Source organism: Haliotis rubra, unplaced genomic scaffold (assembly GCF_003918875.1).
Source record: "Haliotis rubra isolate DU_JTF1 unplaced genomic scaffold, ASM391887v1 Scf355, whole genome shotgun sequence".
Lineage (NCBI taxonomy): Eukaryota > Metazoa > Mollusca > Gastropoda > Lepetellida > Haliotidae > Haliotis > Haliotis rubra.
The window spans coordinates 179177-201819 of record NW_025767030.1 but is presented as its reverse complement, the minus strand read 5'-3'; the positions used below and the strand labels follow the sequence as shown (position 1 = coordinate 201819).

Here is a 22643-nt window from a genome sequence, read left to right as displayed (position 1 = left end):
AGATGTGTTATGTATAGGAAGATCTAGAGTTGACTAATACATACATATGTATTATATATGGGGAGATCTAGGGCCGACTAATACATACATATGTATTATATATGGGGAGATCTAGGGCCGACTAATACATACATATGTATTATATATGGGACTATATGGGAGATCTATACATACATATGTATATATATATGGGAGATCTATGGGGAGTTGACTAATACATACATATGTATTATATATGGGGAGATCTAGAGTTGACTAATACATACATATGTATTATATATGGGGAGATCTAGAGTTGACTAATACATACATATGTATTATATATGGGGAGATCTAGGGCCGACTAATACATACATATGTATTATATATGGGGAGATCTAGGGCCGACTAATACATACATATGTATTATATATGGGGAGATCTAGGGCCGACTCTGGCATATATATGTGATGAGATGCATGGCTAGATTAGTTTTATGTGTAAATATGAATACATATTCGCAGAAATCGATGAACCATTCATGTGGTGTACGTATGATAACACTACAATCGTTATGAGTTGTGTATGTTTGTTACACATTCTCTGCTTTCATGTGAAAATGGGATACTGCTAATAATACAAAGCGACAAAAGGAATCTGATTATCGCAACCAGTCGCGCCCGCAAAGACGATCGTTTGGGTATTCAAAGCCCAAGAAGACCACATCAACGCCAGGGTGTGCAGGCCATGGTAATCGATTATACACTGAGCTGATATGGCGCCGTGCTGTAGCCATGGACTTGCGTGCCAGATGACCACTAGCTTGCTACATGACAGTAGATACTGATATTCCGTAGGTGTCCTCATTTTGCAGCATTTGTTCTCTCAGACATTTGAGGAAAGGAGTACGGCTGTCTGTTTAGGTTCCGATCTGTGTGTGTACTACTGGCACTAACGTTCTGTGCCGAGGCTGGACTTCCGAGGCATGAGCTGACATTGTGGAGGACAACAACAAGGTTAGTATCGACATAGCGTCAGTTCTATAGATCTCCACAGTATGGACGGAGACTCGTCTCTTGTGGACAACCAAGTCATGTTCAAGGATCTACGTACAGCTAACACGCATATCTCTATCGTATATACCGTGGGGCTGATGGTAACACAGACTGGAGCACCCTGCAACCACGGCCAGTGTATAACGACAGTGTATATAGCTAATGTGACATCTAGGGATGTGAGGGACGTTGTCAAGCAAAATGACGTCGTACATTACTTATAGCGATAGAATCTCTATTTTAAGCATTTAGGCAATATATATAACAATTACATATGAAGTATATCCCTTTACTTGATATTTGGGTTCCTTTCAATATTACATTGATTGATTTCTCCAGCTTGCCAAACTCCGAAATACGAGGGGTTGCTTCCATGAGCCTAAAAATGATGCACTGCGTTGATGGAGTTTTTCACTGGTTGTTTAATGAAGCAATGCCGAGGCCCACCACGTCTGTCTACGACGCTGAGGTACCCGTGCCTCACTGGTATAAAATGCATACTCCTTGTATAAGTCCTTCACAGTAGAAATGACGTCATCATTTACATAATGTTTGCTAGACAGTTTGGGAAGAGGTAGAAATCTGACGGTGTCAAGTCTGGTAGAATGTTTAAGGAGCCCAACGACACAGTTGACATCAATAGTCGGGAGGTCGGGTGGCTACAGTTAACGCCTTTGCCAAGCTTGTTTACTTCTCAAATGAATGAACTCAAAGATTTGTCAACCTTTGGCAGTAACATTCATATTCTAAGGACTTCATGTTGTCAGTTTGTCATAATCTCAGTTTCGGCGCAGTGGGGTAAAAGTCAAACCCACAAATCCTTTCATGTGCATAAGAAAGGGCGCGGTAGGCGCGGTGGGCGAGCTGTCTAAGGCGCCAGGCTAGTAATTCAGCGAGCTTGGAGGTGCCGGGATCGAGCCCACCTGTGACCGGGTGTAAAAAACCTTTGTGTGCACTTTCAGTGTTGTCACAACCCCTAGTGTACAGTACACAACCCTGTGCACTTAAAAGAACCCACGAATCCGTTGGTATATGACCAGATGGTGGCCACATGAATACGTGCAAACATCTATAAATAGTTGCGGGTACAGCAACGTGCAGTAAACTTGGACAAATTACTGTGACTATGCGCCCCAGTCCACCCAGCTGTGAATGGGTACCTCGTAAGGATGGAAAAGCCACATTAACTCGGTGCGCCTAGTAGGCAGCAAGAGTTGTATGATCCCCAGGGAGTTGATATTGATAATACGAAGTGCCGTTGTGATGGAGATCCAAAAATTGAGGGAAAACAAAACATGTATGTATGTATGTATGTATGTATGTACGTATGTATGTATGTATGTATGTATGTATGTATGTATGTATGTATGTATGTATGTATGTATGTATGTATGTATGTATGTATGTATGTATGTATGTATGTATGTATGTATGTATGTATGTATGTATGTATGTATGTATGTATGTACGTACGTATGTATGTATGTACGTATGTACGTATGTACGTATGTATGTCTGTATGTCTGCATGTCTGTCTGTAGGTACGTACGTACGTATGTACGTATGTATGTATGTAAGAAAGCTCATTCAAACACATCCAAATTTAAAAAACAAGACAACATCGAAGTTAAGAACACAATACAGGTAAAGTAAATGTAAGTAACACTGCAGTATGACGTGTTGGGGATGGGAAGGGGACGGGGAGCTCACCACCAGTGTCCTACTGGAGTGCGTAAGATTAAGAATTCGTTGATTGATTGATTAGTTGATTATGGGATTGATTATGGAATACCCCGTGAGCTATCCAATAACATGTTGAATTCGTTAATGTAATTTGTGAGCCCTTGACATTGAACCATGGGAATTGTCTTATGTATGTGTGAACCATGGTCCTAATGACTGTGGGAATTGTCTTATGTATGTGTGAAACCTGGTCCTAATGACTGTGGGAATTGTCTTATGTATGTGTGAACCATGGTCCTAATGACAGTGGGAATTGTCTTATGTATGTGTGAAACCTGGTCCTAATGACTGTGGGAATTGTCTTATGTATGTGTGAAACATGGTCCTAATGACTGTGGGAATTGTCTTATGCATGTGTGAAACATGGTCCTAATGACTGTGGGAATTGTCTTATGTATGTGTGAAACCTGGCCCTAATGACTGTGGAAATTGTCTTATGTATGTGTGAAACATGGTCCTAAAGACTGTGGGAATTGAATGTGTCTGGTCCTATGTATGTGTGAAACCTGGTCCTAATGACTGTGGGAATTGTCTTATGTATGTGTGAAACATGGTCCTAATGACTGTGGGAATTGTCTTATGTATGTGTGAACCATGGTCCTAATGACTGTGGGAATTGTCTTATGTATGTGTGAACCATGGTCCTAATGACTGTGGGAATTGTCTTATGTATGTGTGAACCATGGTCCTAATGACTGTGGGAATTGTCTTATGTATGTGTGAAACCTGGTCCTAATGACTGTGGGAATTGTCTTATGTATGTGTGAAACCTGGGGAATTGTCTTATGTATGTGTGAAACATGGTCCTAATGACTGTGGGAATTGTCTGTGAAACATGTATGTGTGAAACATGGTCCTAATGACTGTGGGAATTGTCTTATGTATGTGTGAACCATGGTCCTAATGACTGTGGGAATTGTCTTATGTATGTGTGAAACATGGTCCTAATGGACTGTGGGAATTTGTCTTATGTATGTGTGAAACCATGGTCCTAATGACTGTGGGAATTGTCTTATGTATGTGTGAAACATGGCCCTAATGACTGTGGGAAATATGTGTCTTATGTGTGTGTGAAACCATGGTCCCAATAATGACTGTGGGAATTGTCTTATGTATGTGTGAAACCTGGTCCTAATGACTGTGGGAATTGTCTTATGTATGTGTGAACCATGGTCCTAATGACTGTGGGAATTGTCTTATGTATGTGTGAACCATGGTCCTAATGACTGTGGGAATTGTCTTATGTATGTGTGAAACATGGTCCTAATGACTGTGGGAATTGTCTTATGTATGTGTGAACCATGGTCCTAATGACTGTGGGAATTGTCTTATGTATGTGTGAAACCTGGTCCTAATGACTGTGGGAATTGTCTTATGTATGTGTGTGAAACCTGGTCCCTAATGACTGTGGAATTGTCTTATGTATGTGTGTGGTCCATGGTCCTAATGACTGTGGGAATTGTCTTATGTATGTGTGAAACATGGTCCTAATGACTGTGGGAATTGTCTTATGTATGTGTGGGAAACATGTGTCCATGGTCCTGACTGTGGGAATTGTCTTATGTATGTGTGAAACATGGTCCTAATGACTGTGGGAATTGTCTTATGTATGTGTGAACCATGGTCCTAATGACTGTGGGAATTGTCTTATGTATGTGTGAAACATGGTCCTAATGACTGTGGGAATTGTCTTATGTATGTGTGAAACATGGTCCTAATGACTGTGGGAATTGTCTTATGTATGTGTGAAACATGGTCCTAATGACTGTGGGAATTGTCTTATGTATGTGTGAAACATGGTCCTAATGACTGTGGGAATTGTCTTATGTATGTGTGAAACATGGTCCCTAATGACTGTGGGAATTGTCTTATGTATGTGTGAAACATGGTCCTAATGACTGTGGGAATTGTCTTATGTATGTGTGAAACATGGTCCTAATGACTGTGGGAATTGTCTTATGTATGTGTGAAACATGGTCCTAATGACTGTGGGAATTGTCTTATGTATGTGTGAAACATGGTCCTAATGACTGTGGGAATTGTCTTATGTATGTGTGAAACATGGTCCTAATGACTGTGGGAATTGTCTTATGTATGTGTGAAACATGGTCCTAATGACTGTGGGAATTGTCTTATGTATGTGTGAAACATGGTCCTAATGACTGTGGGAATTGTCTTATGTATGTGTGAAACATGGTCCTAATGACTGTGGGAATTGTCTTATGTATGTGTGAAACATGGTCCTAATGACTGTGGGAATTGTCTTATGTATGTGTGAAACATGGTCCTAATGACTGTGGGAATTGTCTTATGTATGTGTGAAACATGGTCCTAATGACTGTGGGAATTGTCTTATGTATGTGTGAAACATGGTCCTAATGACTGTGGGAATTGTCTTATGTATGTGTGAAACATGGTCCTAATGACTGTGGGAATTGTCTTATGTATGTGTGAAACCATGGTCCTAATGACTGTGGGAATTGTCTTATGTATGTGTGAAACATGGTCCTAATGACTGTGGGAATTGTCTTATGTATGTGTGAAACATGGTCCTAATGACTGTGGGAATTGTCTTATGTATGTGTGAAACATGGTCCTAATGACTGTGGGAATTGTCTTATGTATGTGTGAAACATGGTCCTAATGACTGTGGGAATTGTCTTATGTATGTGTGAAACCTGGTCCTAATGACTGTGGGAATTGTCTTATGTATGTGTGAAACCATGGTCCTAATGACTGTGGGAATTGTCTTATGTATGTGTGAAACATGGCCCTAATGACTGTGGGAATTGTCTTATGTATGTGTGAAACCTGGTCCTAATGACTGTGGGAATTGTCTTATGTATGTGTGAAACCCCTGAACAAAAGAAAACAAAAATACTCACAAAAACAAAAACAAACAACAACGCATGTTGCCTACCTTCGGTATTGTGGAAGGGGAATGTTACATACCAGAGGAGGCAGTGTTTAATCAAGAAACAATCAGCTGTTTATATCGATAATGAAATGCCCGTACTTTCTCAAGGTTTGACGTTTAGTAACAGCTTCTAGCATGCAACACAGTTAAACCCTCAGAACATCATACTCGTAACGATTTTAAATCGCATACATCTAGTTGCAGGAGAGTTGTAAGACCTAGGACTTATTCTAATTCCCAACACACATGGCAGGCTCTTGACCAGTCTGATCGCTTAAATCAGAACCCACCTCTGAGTGACGTCCCTTTGTTTGTGTTGTCTGAGACATGACTGAATAAGCCTGATCTTACCAGAAAAGAAACTGGACGGTGTGACACCTGAGAATCCAGTTGCGAATCCTCACCGATTTAGGCTTAAAGTTTCTTTTCGCTGCATAAATGCATGCATGCCTACCTACCTATACACACACACCTACCTACCTATACACACACACACACACACACACACACACACACACACACACACACACACACACACACACACACACACACACACACACACACACACACACACACACACACACACACACACACACACACACACACACACACACACATACACACACACACACACACATCTGTGTTGGTGATCAGTTTACTTACTCATAAGGATTTCATGTCAGTCAGAGGAAACCAGTAGTCGTGCATGGACAACAAATTCACAGGAAACGAGATGAGACATAATCAATGAATGCCAACCCCGTGCTTCAAATACCAATCAGAGAAGTCCAAGGCTGAAATTGTCCGTTAAGGTGAAAAACAATAATCAATAAATGACATTAATTGCCTAACTACTTTTCTCAATGACGAAATGGGATCGACCCCTGCAACACGTTACTGTAGCACCTGTCCCCAGTCCCCATTACAACTAGGAAGACGCCCACCACTGTCCGTGAAGGACCATATGCATTTTTGAAATACCAGGAACTGTAAACGTGTCAAGCTACATAGTTGCTTGTTCCTTGCAGACTTGACTTCATCATCTCAGGAAGATTTCTTCCTGAAGGCATCACTCTTTGCACAATGCTGTGAACGTCGTCGAAGTAGCATATTTTCACTACTTTTTCTTGTACAGTGGTGTAAGTGAATATATAAATGTCCAGAAGACTCGTTTAGTTCTTTGCGTTTTTGTCTGTCGTCAAACCCTCTGAGCGTTCTGCCAAATATTGGGGCAGACGCAGGCTGCAATCATCTGCACAGAGTAGCAGAGGGCATTCCAGAAATCTATAACGGTGGGCTTGAAAAAAGGTTCGCATCCAACAGTACGTATGTCAGAACCATGCTTGGACTCCTGGGTGTCACCACATACAGTATCTGCATGTTCGCCATGATATAACTTGACTTATGTTCAAAGTGGTGATTAAACTCAGTCACTAAGTCGACACTAGATGCATATGTTTATGACCTTCTACACCCACACCCAGTTTCAACACACCGAGAATAATGGAAATAACTCATAGATGACGGGTCTCCGTTGTGACGTCACAGCTACCACATACGATTTGCGGTCAGTTTTAGACAGCAATGAAATGACGTATGACATTCTTTTTAAAAGGATTTTATGCATATAAATAATACCATTCCAAGACGTCTTCATTCAATAAAGTTCCTGTAAAATCATAAATGATATTATATCAAGCACCTTGTGATTTAATTTTCAATTAGTTTCAGCATATGAAGATATAATTCTACAACATGGATGAAAACCTAACCAGAGGATATTGTCAGCTCAGGTCGCCAAAGCTGAAAAAGCGGCCAGTGACATCACGTGATGGCTTGACCCCACCACATGACCCCTGCAGCTGCATCTATCTGGGGCTGGTTCTTGCTGGAGCGGGCTTCCTCCTCCCCTACAACAGTTTCATCACAGCAGTCGACTACTATCAGAGTCGGTTTCCAGGAACTACGATCATCTTTGACATGAGCCTAACCTACATCATCGTTGCTTTTATAAGTGTGTGCATCAATAATGCTCTTGTGGAGGCTCTGAGTTTGCCTGTGAGGATCACGTTTGGATATCTACTGTCATTCGTCATGCTCCTCATTATCGCATTGTGTGATGTGTGGTTCCAAGTGTTCACACACGACATGGCCTACACGGTCACTCTCGGCGCTGTAGCCATTGTTGCAATAGGCTCCACAGGTACGCATGATTTTAAATACACTTGAAATGTTGAAATGCCACAACATCCAGGTTAATTTCGAACCAAACTATCTGCAATAGCAAAGGAGGGCAGGTTCTGCAGATGTATGCATATTAACCATTGACAAGGTCTAGGATGTTGTAGTTCGTTAAAACATGGTGAGTGTTGCCAATTTGTCAATGTGAGGAATTTGGATCGCTAATTACAGATAAGGAAAAGAAAAAACATATTTTCACTGACATTGCTGTTTTGGATGTGAGTCATAAACACCATTAACAGACAGTCTGACTCACACATTTACTGATAGAGACAGCACGTATAGCAGACAGTCTGACACACACATTTACTGATAGAGACAGCACCATTAACAGACAGTCTGACACACACATTTACTGATAGAGACAGCACCATTAACAGACAGTCTGACTCACACATTTACTGATGGAGACAGCACCATTAACAGACACTCTTACACACATTTACTGATAGGGACACACATTTACTGATAGAGACAGCACGTATAGCAGACAGTCTGACACACACATTTACTGATAGAGACAGCACGTATAGCAGATAGACAGACACACACATTTACTGATAGAGACAGCACGTATAGCAGATAGACAGACACACACATTTACTGATAGAGACAGCACGTATAGCAGACAGTCTGACACACACATTTACTGATAGAGACAGCACCATTAACAGACAGTCTGACAGACATATGTACTGATACAGACAGCTTGATCATTTTTCTGTGTAATTATTTTTTATTCTGGATGTCGCTGACAGTAACGAGGAGACTATCTACACGTTGTTTTGATTCCCCTGAGTGTGCAATAAGCATGTTTTTGAACTTCTTGTTACAGTTACCAATAACAATAGATTGTATGATTTCGAATCCGTAACACAGTTTCAACTTGTTCACCAGATTATCGTCATTCTACGAAGTGAGTTTATGTTGTACATTTCAGTTCAGCAGTCGAGTTTCTACGGCTTCACTAGTATGCTGCCTCGACGTTACACACAGGCTGTGATGACAGGTGAAAGTAAGTCAACAGATCACAGGTACACTTACCAATGGACACAATGCAGTTATACCTCAGTTCAAAGAATCAAATATGGATGGACGATTATAGAAAAAAGAATCCACAGTAGAAAAGTACCGGTAAAAAGGTCCTTGGTGAAAATACCTTTTGTAGTAAAAACTGATTTATTTATTTTTATCCGGTACTTTTTGAGCGAGGACCTTTTTTTTAACCGAACACCGGATGGACATTGGATTCGAACCAACTTTCCAAGTCATTCATGTTAAGAACATAGAAACTGAGCATCGAGAAGTAGCCCTGACTTAGACAACTGGGTGGCTGATGTCTGGGGTCTGCTCTCATGTCCCTATACCAGACATAGGCATTTAGGGTTGATTTCGGTTTACAGGTAGTACAAGACACCCATAGGTGGAGATATATTGTGCCAGAGTTATACAATATTTATCAATTCATGGTCATATGCAACACGTGTTAACAATGATGAGCTGCTGAAAGTTGACTGAGTGACCTCCCCTTGTCCCCAGGTGCTGCTGGGCTCCTCATCTCCATCAACAGGATCCTGACGAAAGCGCTACTGAAGGACGAGAAGGTGAACACCATGATATTCTTCTGCGTGTCCATATCACTGGTATGGCTGTGTTTCATCGTGTTCCACGTCACTCGACGCACGGAATTTGTTCGCTTCTACGTCAGCCTGTGTGAAAGTGCTGGCCTGGCGGAGGACCAGAGGGGGATCACTAAGGGCAACACGTACACAGAAGAAGTAGGCCTGGTAAGAATTGGTTTCAGTGTACATTTCTTTCATCGATGCCTAGTTATATCGAATTGTGGTGTAGGTTAAATACGTACATTTTGTCGCAGACTTCATAGCTTTAAGGCATATGTGTTTATCAAAGGCATCACTCCACAATTATAGTCTCCGATTCAGGTTCGATTACCAACCAAGTTGTGTGTATTAGGACTGTGGTATCACTATTAGGACTGTGGTATCACTATTAGGACTGTGGTATCACTATTAGGACTGTGGTGGTATCACTATTAGGACTGTGGTATCACTATTAGGACTGTGGTATCACTATTAGGACTGTGGTATCACTATTAGGACTGTGGTATCACTATTAGGACTGTGGTGGTATCACTATTAGGACTGTGGTATCACTATTAGGACTGTGGTATCACTATTAGGACTGTGGTATCACTATTAGGACTGTGGTATCACTATTAGGACTGTGGTATCACTATTAGGACTGTGGTATCACTATTAGGACTGTGGTATCACTATTAGGACTGTGGTATCACTATTAGGACTGTGGTATCACTATTAGGACTGTGGTATCACTATTAGGACTGTGGTATCACTATTAGGACTGTGGTATCACTATTAGGACTGTGGTATCACTATTAGGACTGTGGTATCACTATTAGGACTGTGGTATCACTATTAGGACTGTGGTATCACTATTAGGACTGTGGTATCACTATTAGGACTGTGGTGGTATCACTATTAGGACTGTGGTATCACTATTAGGACTGTGGTATCACTATTAGGACTGTGGTATCACTATTAGGACTGTGGTATCACTATTAGGACTGTGGTATCACTATTAGGACTGTGGTATCACTATTAGGACTGTGGTATCACTATTAGGACTGTGGTATCACTATTAGGACTGTGGTATCACTATTAGGACTGTGGTATCACTGGTTATGCTGCAATATGTGCAGCAATATATTTGCTTACCGAGTTGAAAACCGGAGCCACAACAAGGATTGCAGTCCAAAATCGGCATACTTTCGACCTGATAAGTAAATCAAGAATTGAGTGATTTGAACGCAAATATACAGTCAATACGCTTTACTGATGTCGTGACACCTGACATAGCCGAGCCTCAATACTTCTGTACATGTACTATAGCTATATAGATATATCTAGTGTGATGTAAGGGATTTACTGATTAGTCACCAAACACGCACCTTGGAATTGATGGACACCGTATTCCATTTAGATCGATTTTCGGTTAACGATATTACTGAACGAACTGGCGTTACATTAAAATTACTATATCATGTTAAGGCAAGCTGCTACAGATGCCCTGCGTCTGTTTATACAGGTGGACTTCCAGGAACCAAGCACAGGCCAGCACTACGGCGTGTTAGTCATTCAGAGTCCGACCTCCCCGACAGACCCCTCCAGGCAGTTTGAAGCCAAATCCGTACATCCCGTCACCGGACAAGCCACCGTCAACGATATCACACGAGCCAATGAAGCAGAAGTCACATTCCAAGGCCAACACTATAAGATGCACATACCAAAAGTATCAGCATTTAAAAGTGAGATGGTATCTTGACAGATTATTCGTTTACATGTCGGTGTGTATGTGGCAGATAAATTACCACAAGTGAACGATGAAAATATCGGAACAGAAACAAAACAGTGAATGAGTAATGACGAAACACATTTGTAGATATAATTTCGGCGTGAAGATCAATGCCAATTGTATTCGGCATAGTAGGTGACACGACGCCATGGTGGCCGGCTGTTGTATTATGTGTACATGGTTGTATGGTATGACCAGAAATTATTGAGAATTTTAGGAATATGTTTAATTGAATTTCTAGTATAAACAACCTTCACCAGCTATCAAGTGCTTATGTTCACTCAAGAGAGACAACTCCGTTAATCCTTTTTCATTAGTTTGTGAAGAGTTATCCCCCTTTGTTTACTTGCTAGCAGACGACATTTTCAGTGATCCTCAGTAGGGATGATTTAGAGAAGAGGAAGTTGATTTTAGAGTATTATAACAAGGACATCAGATCAGCTAAAGTGATTTGAAGACAGGCATCCCTTTGTCCACTGTTTATCGTGTTTTGAAAAATATTGCAAATGGATATGGTATTGAGCACCGGGGAGGCGCAGGTAGGCCCAGAAAATTTACTGTCGGTGATAGGAGGCGGCTTGGTATTCTTGTTTCTAAAAGCAAACGAAAGAGTTTAGAAAACTTAAGGCTGGATATGATTGATAGTGGAACTGTGGCTGTCTGTAAGGAGACAGTTAGAACTGAGCTGCATGCAATGGGTTGGCAGAAAAGTCGAGGAATTCCATCACTGATCATGAAACCTGAACAAACGGAGCGAAGGTTGAACTGGTGCTTGACAAAATAATAGGTGTTCACCTGTCTTTGAATCTGGAGTTATGTTCTGCTAATATTCACATTTAATACGTGAGTAATAAGTGAAAAAATATTTTTTTTACAATCTTTAAATTCTCAATAATTTCTGGTTGTACTGTAAGTAAACCGTTACTCTGTTGCTAAGTGATAGTAAACGTACTTCAAAACGCGCACACCTTGGTCTCGGCATGCTGTGACATTGTGAATGAGGTGAAATGTCATTGATTAGAAGACGAAGTATTGAAAATGTACACCTCCGCGATGACCACATTCAAATCATTACATCCCATAATTTATGTCGATATTATATATAAGTTATCAGTATCAGGTCTGGGGAGGTGTGGTTTTGTGGCCCAAACTCCCCAACAATCAGAACATACATTAATGCTTTTCGTGTGATAAAAGGGTTCTACTTACACCATGAGAATACATCATCACACAAATTCCTGATCGTTCATTAGTTAATGTTGACAAAGAGAGATCAATTGTATGATGTCCATATCACCGAATGTTCATTTAGATTGCTGTCGGGATTTAACATAAAACAATAATCAAAGGTAAATTATCGAAACATCAATTGAATTCTTTTGGATTCACAGGGCTTTTTTTTGGAACTTTTTTATATACATATATCTTTGATTAGTGTATTATAATATTTAGACATATCCTTGTGTATTCTTTGAGACCAAGCCAGAAGTACATGTAGTCCATATCACCAGGAGAAGTGAAAAACGTTCTGAGAATATCCGAGTGCCGTTTCCATAATGCAGTAAATACAGTAATGGTAACATCATGATGTAAAAGTACTGTACTGGGAAACAGAATATGTTCAGTTTCTACATACATCAGCAGTATTGGCACAAAGAAGTCTATAGCCTATTTATAATCTAAGGAATCTAAAGATGATATCATAACTCTAAAGATGCATTGCTATCCGATGTTAGCAAATATTCAGCTTATACTTTTCACTGTCATACAATATGTCCTCATGAGTACTGGATAGACAATATATCCGTTTCATTTGTGAAATGGACATTTATAAGACATTTTGCTCATATTTCATTTGCACCCACGACTGTTAGATTTCTATCAAAAATAAATGTTTACAACAACTCGTACCTCAAGACAACTGCAGGGAACAGATATCCATGTTACAGAACTATGTACTTTGACTTAGGAACAGATATCCATGTTACAGAACTATGTACCTCATGACAACTTCAGGGAACAGATATCCATGTTACAGAACTATGTACTTTGACTTCCAGAGGGTCTGGAGATGCGGTACGAGGTGTCGAGAACAGTCTGGCCATATATGGTATCAATAGGCTTAGCCTACTTTGTGACGTTGTGCTTATTTCCCGGGATTGAGTCCGAAGTAATTAGCTGTCACATTGGAACGTGGATGCCAATACTCCTGATGGCTGTGTTCAATTTGTTTGACTTTATTGGAAAGGTAAGGCAGCGTCTAGTGAATGTATCGTTTCTTCCGCCCCAGCAGAACATTATATAATTATCACCCATCGCTCGAGTGAAGAGGACTGATAGCATATAGTGAATTGTCCCAACCGAAATATATTAGATAACAACCAAACTTGTGTGTGTGTGTGTGTGTGTGTGTGTGTGTGTGTGTGTGTGTGTGTGTGTGTGTGTGTGTGTGTGTGTGTGTGTGTGTGTGTGTGTGTGTGTGTGTGTGTGTGTGTGTGTGTGTGTGTGTGTGTGTGTGTGTGTGTGTGTGTGTGTGTACGTATGTGTATGTTGTACAAGAAAATTATCAATGAAGCATGTCCTATTTAGACATGTGTCGTATAATATGGATGTTTGGTGTTATTTACAGTATATATTGTATCATTTGATCTCACATGTTCTTACATATTAGTCCTGGGCTCCACGCGTGTATGCTGCCAGGAGTGGCGTGTTTGATTGAACCAGTAAGTCCATGTCAGTCTTCTCGTACCACTCTCCTACAGAACATGGCGAAGGAGCAACTCCCTCCCTCTCAATGGTGATCGTATGACAAAACACAAGGTTTCCCTGCAGATCCAAATAAGCTGAACAATGTTCAGCTAGTGATTGAATTGCGTGATTTAACTCTACACCGGTAAATCTTTGCCAAGACGACTTTTAACTCAGGAATATTTGCATCTCGACGATGTATGTGTCGTTCTGTTCTCTGTAGCAGTACCTGTTGACACATGAATTCCTATCAGTCCTCGCATAAAGTCATTGTATTGCGTTCGCGCGTCCCTGGATTTACATGCGCCTACAAAATTACACAGATATGTAGAATTTTAAATTTCTTATTCGACAGTGTATAGTTTGTTATGCGTTAAAACCATTATATTTCTCCGGGTTTTTTGTGAAGCCCTGTGTGACGATATGTTATATTTCAGGTCACGTGGAGAGAACTGACTGTGGATAGACTGTATATTTGTTGTATTTAAGGTTGTTCACGGTGATCTAAACGATTCCAATACAAAAGTCCACATTGTAACCGTTGTTTGGTAGCATCACAAATTATATGCAGTAATAAATGTGCACAACACAAGAAAGGACGTAATAGCCTTATCTATTATGTAAATTGTTTTTAGGTCTTAGATTCCCATACTCTCTTGATTGTGAGTTGAGTTTGATGTTGCGCCATCATTACCAGAGTACCAGGCTTGTTTGGAAATGTAATGAAATTACTGAAAAGATGACACCACTGAGTTGACATCATGGCTGTCAACGTGGAGGAAATACAACATTGGTGTGTCGGCTAGTATAATCACCTCTCAAAGTATGTCAGTTTTGACGGCATGAAATGACTGGTTTTGCCGTTTGAGTAATGTTCAGAACAGATAAACAATTAGTTGGTTTGACCGTGTATCTCAATGGGGACTAACACGCGGACCTGTTTGGTTTCAGAATGATCGCGGGTGATTTGATGCTAAACAGATACCAGTGATCACTAATATGCTATTTGTTAAATTCAGTCCTTCAAGTAATTATCTGATTTTTACGTTTCAAAGCATAATCCAAATAACGCTGTCAATCGCGGTTTTGTATTTTGTCAGAAATGGCGATGTTTACGATGAACCAAAATTTGAAAATTTTGCTTTGCTTTGATAGTGGGTGGCATCAAGAAAAAGGAAAGTCCCACAGTATGAGTGAGGGTTGATGTGATGTGACATGTATGTCCCTCTGGCATCCAGGGGGACGATGCAGTCAAATTGTGAGGGTGATAAAGGTGTATGTTAAGAAATGGAACTGATGGAACACTCCATACGTTAATCACTGTAGCTTGTGATTCTGGCTGTGGTGTGTTCTAGGTGGTGGCGTCTGTCATCTACGACTGGCCCCAGTGTCGGCTGGCGCTGCTCACCCCGTGTCGTGTGGTGCTGGTGCCACTGCTCACCCTGTGTCGTGTGGTGTGTTGCAGGTGGTGGCGTCTGTCAACTACGACTGACCCCGTGTCGTGTGGTGCTGGTGCCACTGCCCATGCTGTGTGTGTGGTGTGTTGCAGGTGGTGGCGTCTGTCAACTACGACTGGCCCCCGTGTCGGCTGGCGGTGCTCACCCTGTGTCGTGTGGTGCTGGTGCCACTGCTCACCCTGTGTCGTGTGGTGTGTTGCAGGTGGTGGCGTCTGTCAACTACGACTGGCCCCCGTGTCGGCTGGCGGTGCTCACCCTGTGTCGTGTGGTGCTGGTGCCACTGCTCACCCTGTGTCGTGTGGTGTGTTGCAGGTGGTGGCGTCTGTCAACTACGACTGGCCCCGTGTCGGCTTGCGCTGCTCACCCCGTGTCGTGTGGTGTGTTGTAGGTGGTGGCGTCTGTCAACTACGACTGGCCCCGTGTCGGCTGGCGGTGCTCACCCTGTGTCGTGTGGTGTGTTGTAGGTGGTGGCGTCTGTCAACTACGACTGGCCCCCGTGTCGGCTGGCGGTGCTCACCCTGTGTCGTGTGGTGCTGGTGCCACTGCCCATGCTGTGTGTGTGGTGTGTTGTAGGTGGTGGCGTCTGTCAACTACGACTGGCCCCCGTGTCGGCTGGCGGTGCTCACCCTGTGTCGTGTGGTGTGTTGTAGGTGGTGGCGTCTGTCAACTACGACTGGCCCCGTGTCGGCTGGCGGTGCTCACCCTGTGTCGTGTGGTGTGTTGTAGGTGGTGGCGTCTGTCAACTACGACTGGCCCCCGTGTCGGCTGGCGGTGCTCACCCTGTGTCGTGTGGTGTGTTGTAGGTGGTGGCGTCTGTCAACTACGACTGGCCCCGTGTCGGCTGGCGGTGCTCACCCCTGTGTCGTGTGGTGTGTTGCAGGTGGTGGCGTCTGTCAACTACGACTGGCCCCGTGTCGGCTGGCGGTGCTCACCCTGTGTCGTGTGGTGTGTTGTAGGTGGTGGCGTCTGTCAACTACGACTGGCCCCCCGTGTCGGCTGGCGGTGCTCACCATGTGTCGTGTGGTGTGTTGTAGGTGGTGGCGTCTGTCAACTACGACTGGCCCCCGTGTCGGCTGGCGGTGCTCACCCCTGTGTCGTGGTGTGTTGTAGGTGGTGGCGTCTGTCAACTACGACTGGCCCCGTGTCGGCTGGCGGTGCTCACCCTGTGTCGTGTGGTGTGTTGTAGGTGGTGGCGTCTGTCAACTACGACTGGCCCCCGTGTCGGCTGGCGGTGCTCACCATGTGTCGTGGTGTGTTGTAGGTGGTGGCGTCTGTCAACTACGACTGGCCCCCGTGTCGGCTGGCGGTGCTCACCCTGTGTCGTGGTGTGTTGTAGGTGGTGGCGTCTGTCAACTACGACTGGCCCCCGTGTCGGCTGGCGGTGCTCACCCTGTGTCGTGTGGTGTGTTGCAGGTGGTGGCGTCTGTCAACTACGACTGGCCCCCGTGTCGGCTGGCGGTGCTCACCCTGTGTCGTGTGGTGCTGGTGCCACTGCTCATGCTGTGTGCCACGCCACGTCTCTCTCCAACACTAAAGGGAGATGGCTGGCCCATCATTCTCTCCATCATCCTCGGCATCACCAACGGTTACTTTGGCAGTGTACCGATGATCCTAGCGCCATCGAAAGGAGGCACACACAGACACACAATGCACGGAGACACACACGGAATGGACACACAGCACACATGGACACACACAGCATGGATGGACACATGGACACAGCATGGACACAGCATGGAGGAAGAAAATGGATGGAGGCAGGACACACACATGGACACACAAAAATGGATGGATGGAGGAACACATGGATGGAGGTATATGAAAGAAAAATGGATGTGGAGACAAATGGATGGATGGAGAAGAAGGATGGAGAAATATGGATGGAGGTAATGGACAAAATGGATGGATGGAGGTATATTGTACAAGGATGGAGGCATTAAAGAAGAAGGTGGATGGATGTGGACATGAAATGCCCCAGAGGAACAGGGATAATAGGTATGGATAGATGTGGAGACAAATATGGATGGATGGATGAGGTATATTAGAAACAGTGGATGTGGAGGAAAAAGATGGATGAAAGAAGGAATGGACATTGAAAGAAGGATGGATGTGGAAATGACAGTGGAGGTATATTGTGCTGTGCATGTGATGTGATGTGGAGGTATATTGTGTTGTGCATGTCATGTTGAATTACTTGGTGAACTGCATAACTGGTATAGGCACGGGGTGCTATAGTAGTGATATAATACATATCAAACTACAGGTAAGAATTTCAACAAGAGTGCCGAACAACATGCACTGGACAACAAGTCTGTGTCCAGGAACATGCTGTATAGTCAGATACTAACTGTGATGACGAGTTGACACCGATCCAACGTTTAACCAACAAGCGCTGTTCATGTTGCAGGCAATATCATGACTCTGTCCTACAGTCTGGGGCTGACAACGGGTTCTGGAGCAGCGTATCTCCTGGACGTGTGGCTGGGACCTCACCAAACCACAGATCCATGTGCAATCAGCAACACTACGCAGTTTCATCCCTATAACGCCACCTTCACCTGACATATTCCGCTTATACATACACCCAATACCCACATATCCCGCTAATACATACACCCAATACACCCAATACCCACATATCCCGCTAATACATACACCCAATACCCACATACCCACATATCCCGCTAATACATACACCCAATACATACCCACATCCCGCTAATACATACACCCAATACCCACATACCCACATATCCCGCTAATACATACACCCAATACCCACATACCCCGCTAATACATATACCCAATACCCACATACCCACATATCCCGCTAATACATACACCCAATACCCACATATCCCGCTAATACATACACCCAATACCCACATATCCCGCTAATCCATACACCCAATACCCACATACCCACATATCCCGCTAATACATACACCCAATACCCACATACCCACATATCCCGCTAATACATACACCCAATACCCACATACCCACCAACACACACGCCAAAATACCCAGCCGCTCGTTAACATGCTCAAGAACACACCCACCTATGTCCCATCCCATACTCCACTTAGCTTCATCCTATGTCCTACCTGACGCTATAAACAACCTTCAGTTATGATTTTAGCGTGACTACAAAGAATTTACAGATGTGGCAGATCTATTCCACTGTCCTGTGGAATACCACACTACCTTCCATTTTAGTACTTGACAGACGCTGAAATGGCACACATACATAGACACGCGACAGAGCTTGACATTCGTGAGAGTGTCAGGGCTTATCCACCCCATGTTTCAACATGAGACTACTCGGTAATATCTACACAATGTATGTGACAAATGACAGGGTGTTTATGATCTGACGCCGCTTTCAACAATGTTGAAGAAATAACGCGGCAGTTGACATGACATTTGTTTATTTGTTGTTTAACGCCACACTCAGCAATGTCCTTGGTAGGTGACGGCAGCCTGTACATATTCTGTACGATTCTAGACCAGACAATCAAGTGATCGATATTTCAACGATCCCTCTCAGCAGGGTACGAAGCCACGCTATCAATTCAGTTCCCGAGTCCCATAGCCTGACCTCATAATCTCTTTTGTCGCCTCGTGCCAACAGCATAGTTAGCTGCTTAGCTAACCCGAAATCAGCACGGAAGGGCATAACGAACAGGTATCATAACATATAGTTCCTTTGCGACGAATCAATCAAAACAACATATTCTTTGTGACACGAGAACATGTTAATGCCACCTCATAAGCCCGCTCTTCAACAATGGTAAAAGTACCGCCTGTATCAGCATCCAGCAACATACTGGGAATAATAAACGGAAAGGTAGCCTATATATTGATATATTGAAATGTATTTTACATGTTTAACTATTACATACAGTAAGTTTGGAATAAACAATACAACACGTAGCTTGAGTTCTGTTGACACTGTGTATCTTGTACCGCAGTCGTCAGGACAAAGTGACCGGTTAACACCAGCCACAACCAGGCCACAGTTTATTCAAGGGAATGATGGAGACCAACCTTTTCAGAGTGTTTAACAACAAATGTAGCTTTAAGATACATTACTGTAGTAATTATTTATATATACAACAGATTGGTTGATGGAAAATGTATGACCATATTTAAGAATAGTTTTAGGATGAACATTGTTGACAGTTAGTGTCAACAGCTCATGAATGTTGCCAAACTGAGTCATACATATTGGGGAGCTCAGTCTTGGTAGAAATGTTTCCGCCTTTCTGTGCCTCACTGGATTTTTTCAGCACGGATTGTCGCCCGTGTTTTGTGGACCTGAACGTAATCAGTCTGCATGCGTTGTCGTGTCATGGATGTGGACACCGTTACACTTACGTCACCAATCGTTGTCGTGTCATGGATGTGGACACAGTTACACTTACGTCACCAATGACTTATCTACTGGTCATCCCCGACACGAGATATGGTTGTGGACACAGTAACACTTACGTCACCAATGACTTATCTACTGGTCATCCCCGACACGAGATATGGTTGTGGACACAGTAACACTTACGTCACCAATGACTTATCTACTGGTCATCCCCGACACGCGATATGGTTGTGGACACAGTAACACTTACGTCACCAATGATCTACGTGGGATGGTTGTGGACACAGTAACACTTACGTCACCAATGATCTACGTGGGATGGATGTGGACGCAATGGGTTTTTTTCCGAGATCAAAATCGGAAACTGACGAGTGTGAGAGGCCACCTAGTATGCAGGCCTGACAAGAGGGGTGACTCAAAGTCTCTCCCCATGTCGCCCCATATTACGGTAGCCCCAATCTTATGTGTTTTGATTTCACTAGTTTTGAGGTACAATCCAGCATGCTCTTACTACGAATATTTCCATAAACGTAATACGACGTGTTTTCAGATTTATACACATTAGAATATGGCATCAGCGATAACAAAACGACCTAGCAATCACAAAATGGCAAATGTTATCTTGTTTAGGGGACAATTATAACTGTCTGCATTTAGCTTTCCTGAAAGAAACCATGTTCAATGAAGATTTCAACTCTGCAACCATCCACTCTGCGTGGGAAAAGGCTTTATGGTTCCAACTAACAAAGGGAAGTACTACTCCAGACACTACAAGAACATTCTACCTTTTTGAGTGATATTTATAATACTAAATAACTAAATACTAAATGATCTACCTTGGCAAGCCTGAGGGGGAAGTCTGAAAGATTTAAGTGTTTTGTGTTAACATTATCATGAGCTGTAACAGAAATCAGTCATCATAATATTTTACTGGGTGTGTTTGGAGTACACTACACACACTGCCTGGCAACCTGGGTCATGCGGAGTGGGTGTGGTTTAGGTCCAGGTTAATGTATCCAGTTATTTCAAACTTGAAATGTTCCCCGGCGCTCGGCACTAAGGGGTACAACAAGGACTGGCCGGCTCGGAGTCAGTATGGTGGTATCTCAGTGGGCTAGCACTATAAAACCAGCTTAGGTCTGGGCTATTACAAGCAGCCACACATACACACGCATGCACGTCGTCATATGAGCGAAATATAAAGTACGACGTTAAACCCCACTTCACCTCACCTCAAACTCGGAATATTTTGAAATATTTGTCTGTGACGTGTGTTGAGTCAAACAGTTATACGAGCAGTTTATTCAAGCATAAACACCTATCACATCGACACAAAGGCGACTTTTAAATGATTAAGATTCAGCCTGAGACATGAAAACTAGATAACATTGACTGCAATTTAACTGTTAATATTTTTCCTGGATACATTTAGACAAATCTCGAGTGAGTGAGTATGGCTTTACGTCGCTTTTAGCAATATTCCAGCAATATCATGGCGGGGAACAACTAAAATGGGCTTCACACAAAATCTCGAAAGAAATAAGAACATTCCTAGAACCAATCCTAAGAGAAAAAAGTAGCTTGTGTTCATATCAAAGTACATTTATTCTGAAACCATATTCATGAATACATCTCCTCGCCTTTAGCAAGCGATTCACAATTTGCACGTACATGTTCATTTACATGCGTACGTGTTTGCTGCGTGCATGGTATTTACGCAAAATATTTTTGATGTTAATAGGAATTGATGACTGTTTAGACACCATGTGCTGAAAAACTGATTTTGCTTAACAGGAAATAGGGCGAGTATTACAAATTGTTATCCATCTTCTGCAGAGCCCGTCGTGTGTTTGTATTCGATTGCTTTATGCATGCTAACACCAGAAGTGCTTATGTAACACTTGTATTGTAATTGTTGCTTACACTAGTCGGGGCCACCACATCGTGACAATACCGACTGGTCACTGCTTATATTTCTGTTGAATGGGTCAGTCACTTCATCACATTAATTCCGGCTTGCTGCGTGCCAGTTTTGCTGCATGACGACGTGCGTTATCATGGTGAAACATCAACTGACGTTGGGAAACACTTCAAACCTTCATCCACATGGCGCTGTGCTATGAGACTGCTATGGGAGACATGGAGGTCACTCCCTAAACCATGACACAAATCGACCTTGCCCTCTGACACATACATTGGTGTAACATTCTCGACGTCGTACACACGTTCTACTTCGCCGACAAATGAAATTCAGTACCATGATTCGTGAGAAAACCCAATTGTACGGAGTACAAGCCGTGCTTGTCGTCTATTATGATGGGCAAATTGACGTCGGGCTTCACGGTCACTGGGTCACCCTAAAGGACGTCGACAGCGTAGTCCAGCGCCAGTGCCTCAGCCACTAAAAGGACTGTTATTGGGTGAGTTTGTCTCCCCTGTCTACTAGCTGTGTTTGCTGCTGTTGTCGTTCTCAACCGATCGCTGATGTGTGCCAGTCTGTAAGTCTCGTCTGTTGTAACTTAACATTCCTGTTTGCTGTTCTGACATTGATAGGGGCTGTCTGCGAAGTTCCGGCCTGGCTCGTAAACTCAGGTGCGGCATGGTTCCGAGCCGCTGTCGTGCTCTCCATGCTTTCTCATGCTTTTAATGCATCCAACTCCAGGGACTGCATGTGCATTTCCATTTTGAGGAAAATATTGTTCTGGCAATCGTAATGAGAGAAGATGTGTTAT

The 22643-nt window shown here is 42.9% G+C and overlaps 1 protein-coding gene across 1 annotated transcript; it reads left to right on the top strand.

The window, feature by feature from the left end:
* Positions 1–543: 543 nt before the first annotated feature.
* LOC124285228 (equilibrative nucleoside transporter 4-like) lies at positions 544–19469 on the top strand. Its single transcript, XM_046721430.1, has 9 exons — positions 544–995; positions 7420–7897; positions 8876–8950; positions 9475–9722; positions 11062–11281; positions 13389–13576; positions 16947–17182; positions 17924–18120; positions 18276–19469. The coding sequence occupies exons 2-8, from the start codon at positions 7450–7452 to the stop codon at positions 18093–18095; spliced, it is 1587 nt and encodes a 528-aa protein (XP_046577386.1). The 5' UTR covers positions 544–995; positions 7420–7449; the 3' UTR covers positions 18096–18120; positions 18276–19469.
* The last annotated feature ends 3174 nt before the right edge of the window (positions 19470–22643 follow it).

Bases quoted from the DNA above. Each gene is read 5' to 3' on its own strand.
- LOC124285228 (XM_046721430.1), top strand. From the start codon at position 7,450: ATGGATGAAAACCTAACCAGAGGATATTGTCAGCTCAGGTCGCCAAAG. The intron at 7,898-8,875 runs GTACGCATGATT...TGTACATTTCAG, and splicing joins TGTTGCAATAGGCTCCACAG to TTCAGCAGTCGAGTTTCTAC. The intron at 8,951-9,474 runs GTAAGTCAACAG...CCTTGTCCCCAG, and splicing joins GGCTGTGATGACAGGTGAAA to GTGCTGCTGGGCTCCTCATC.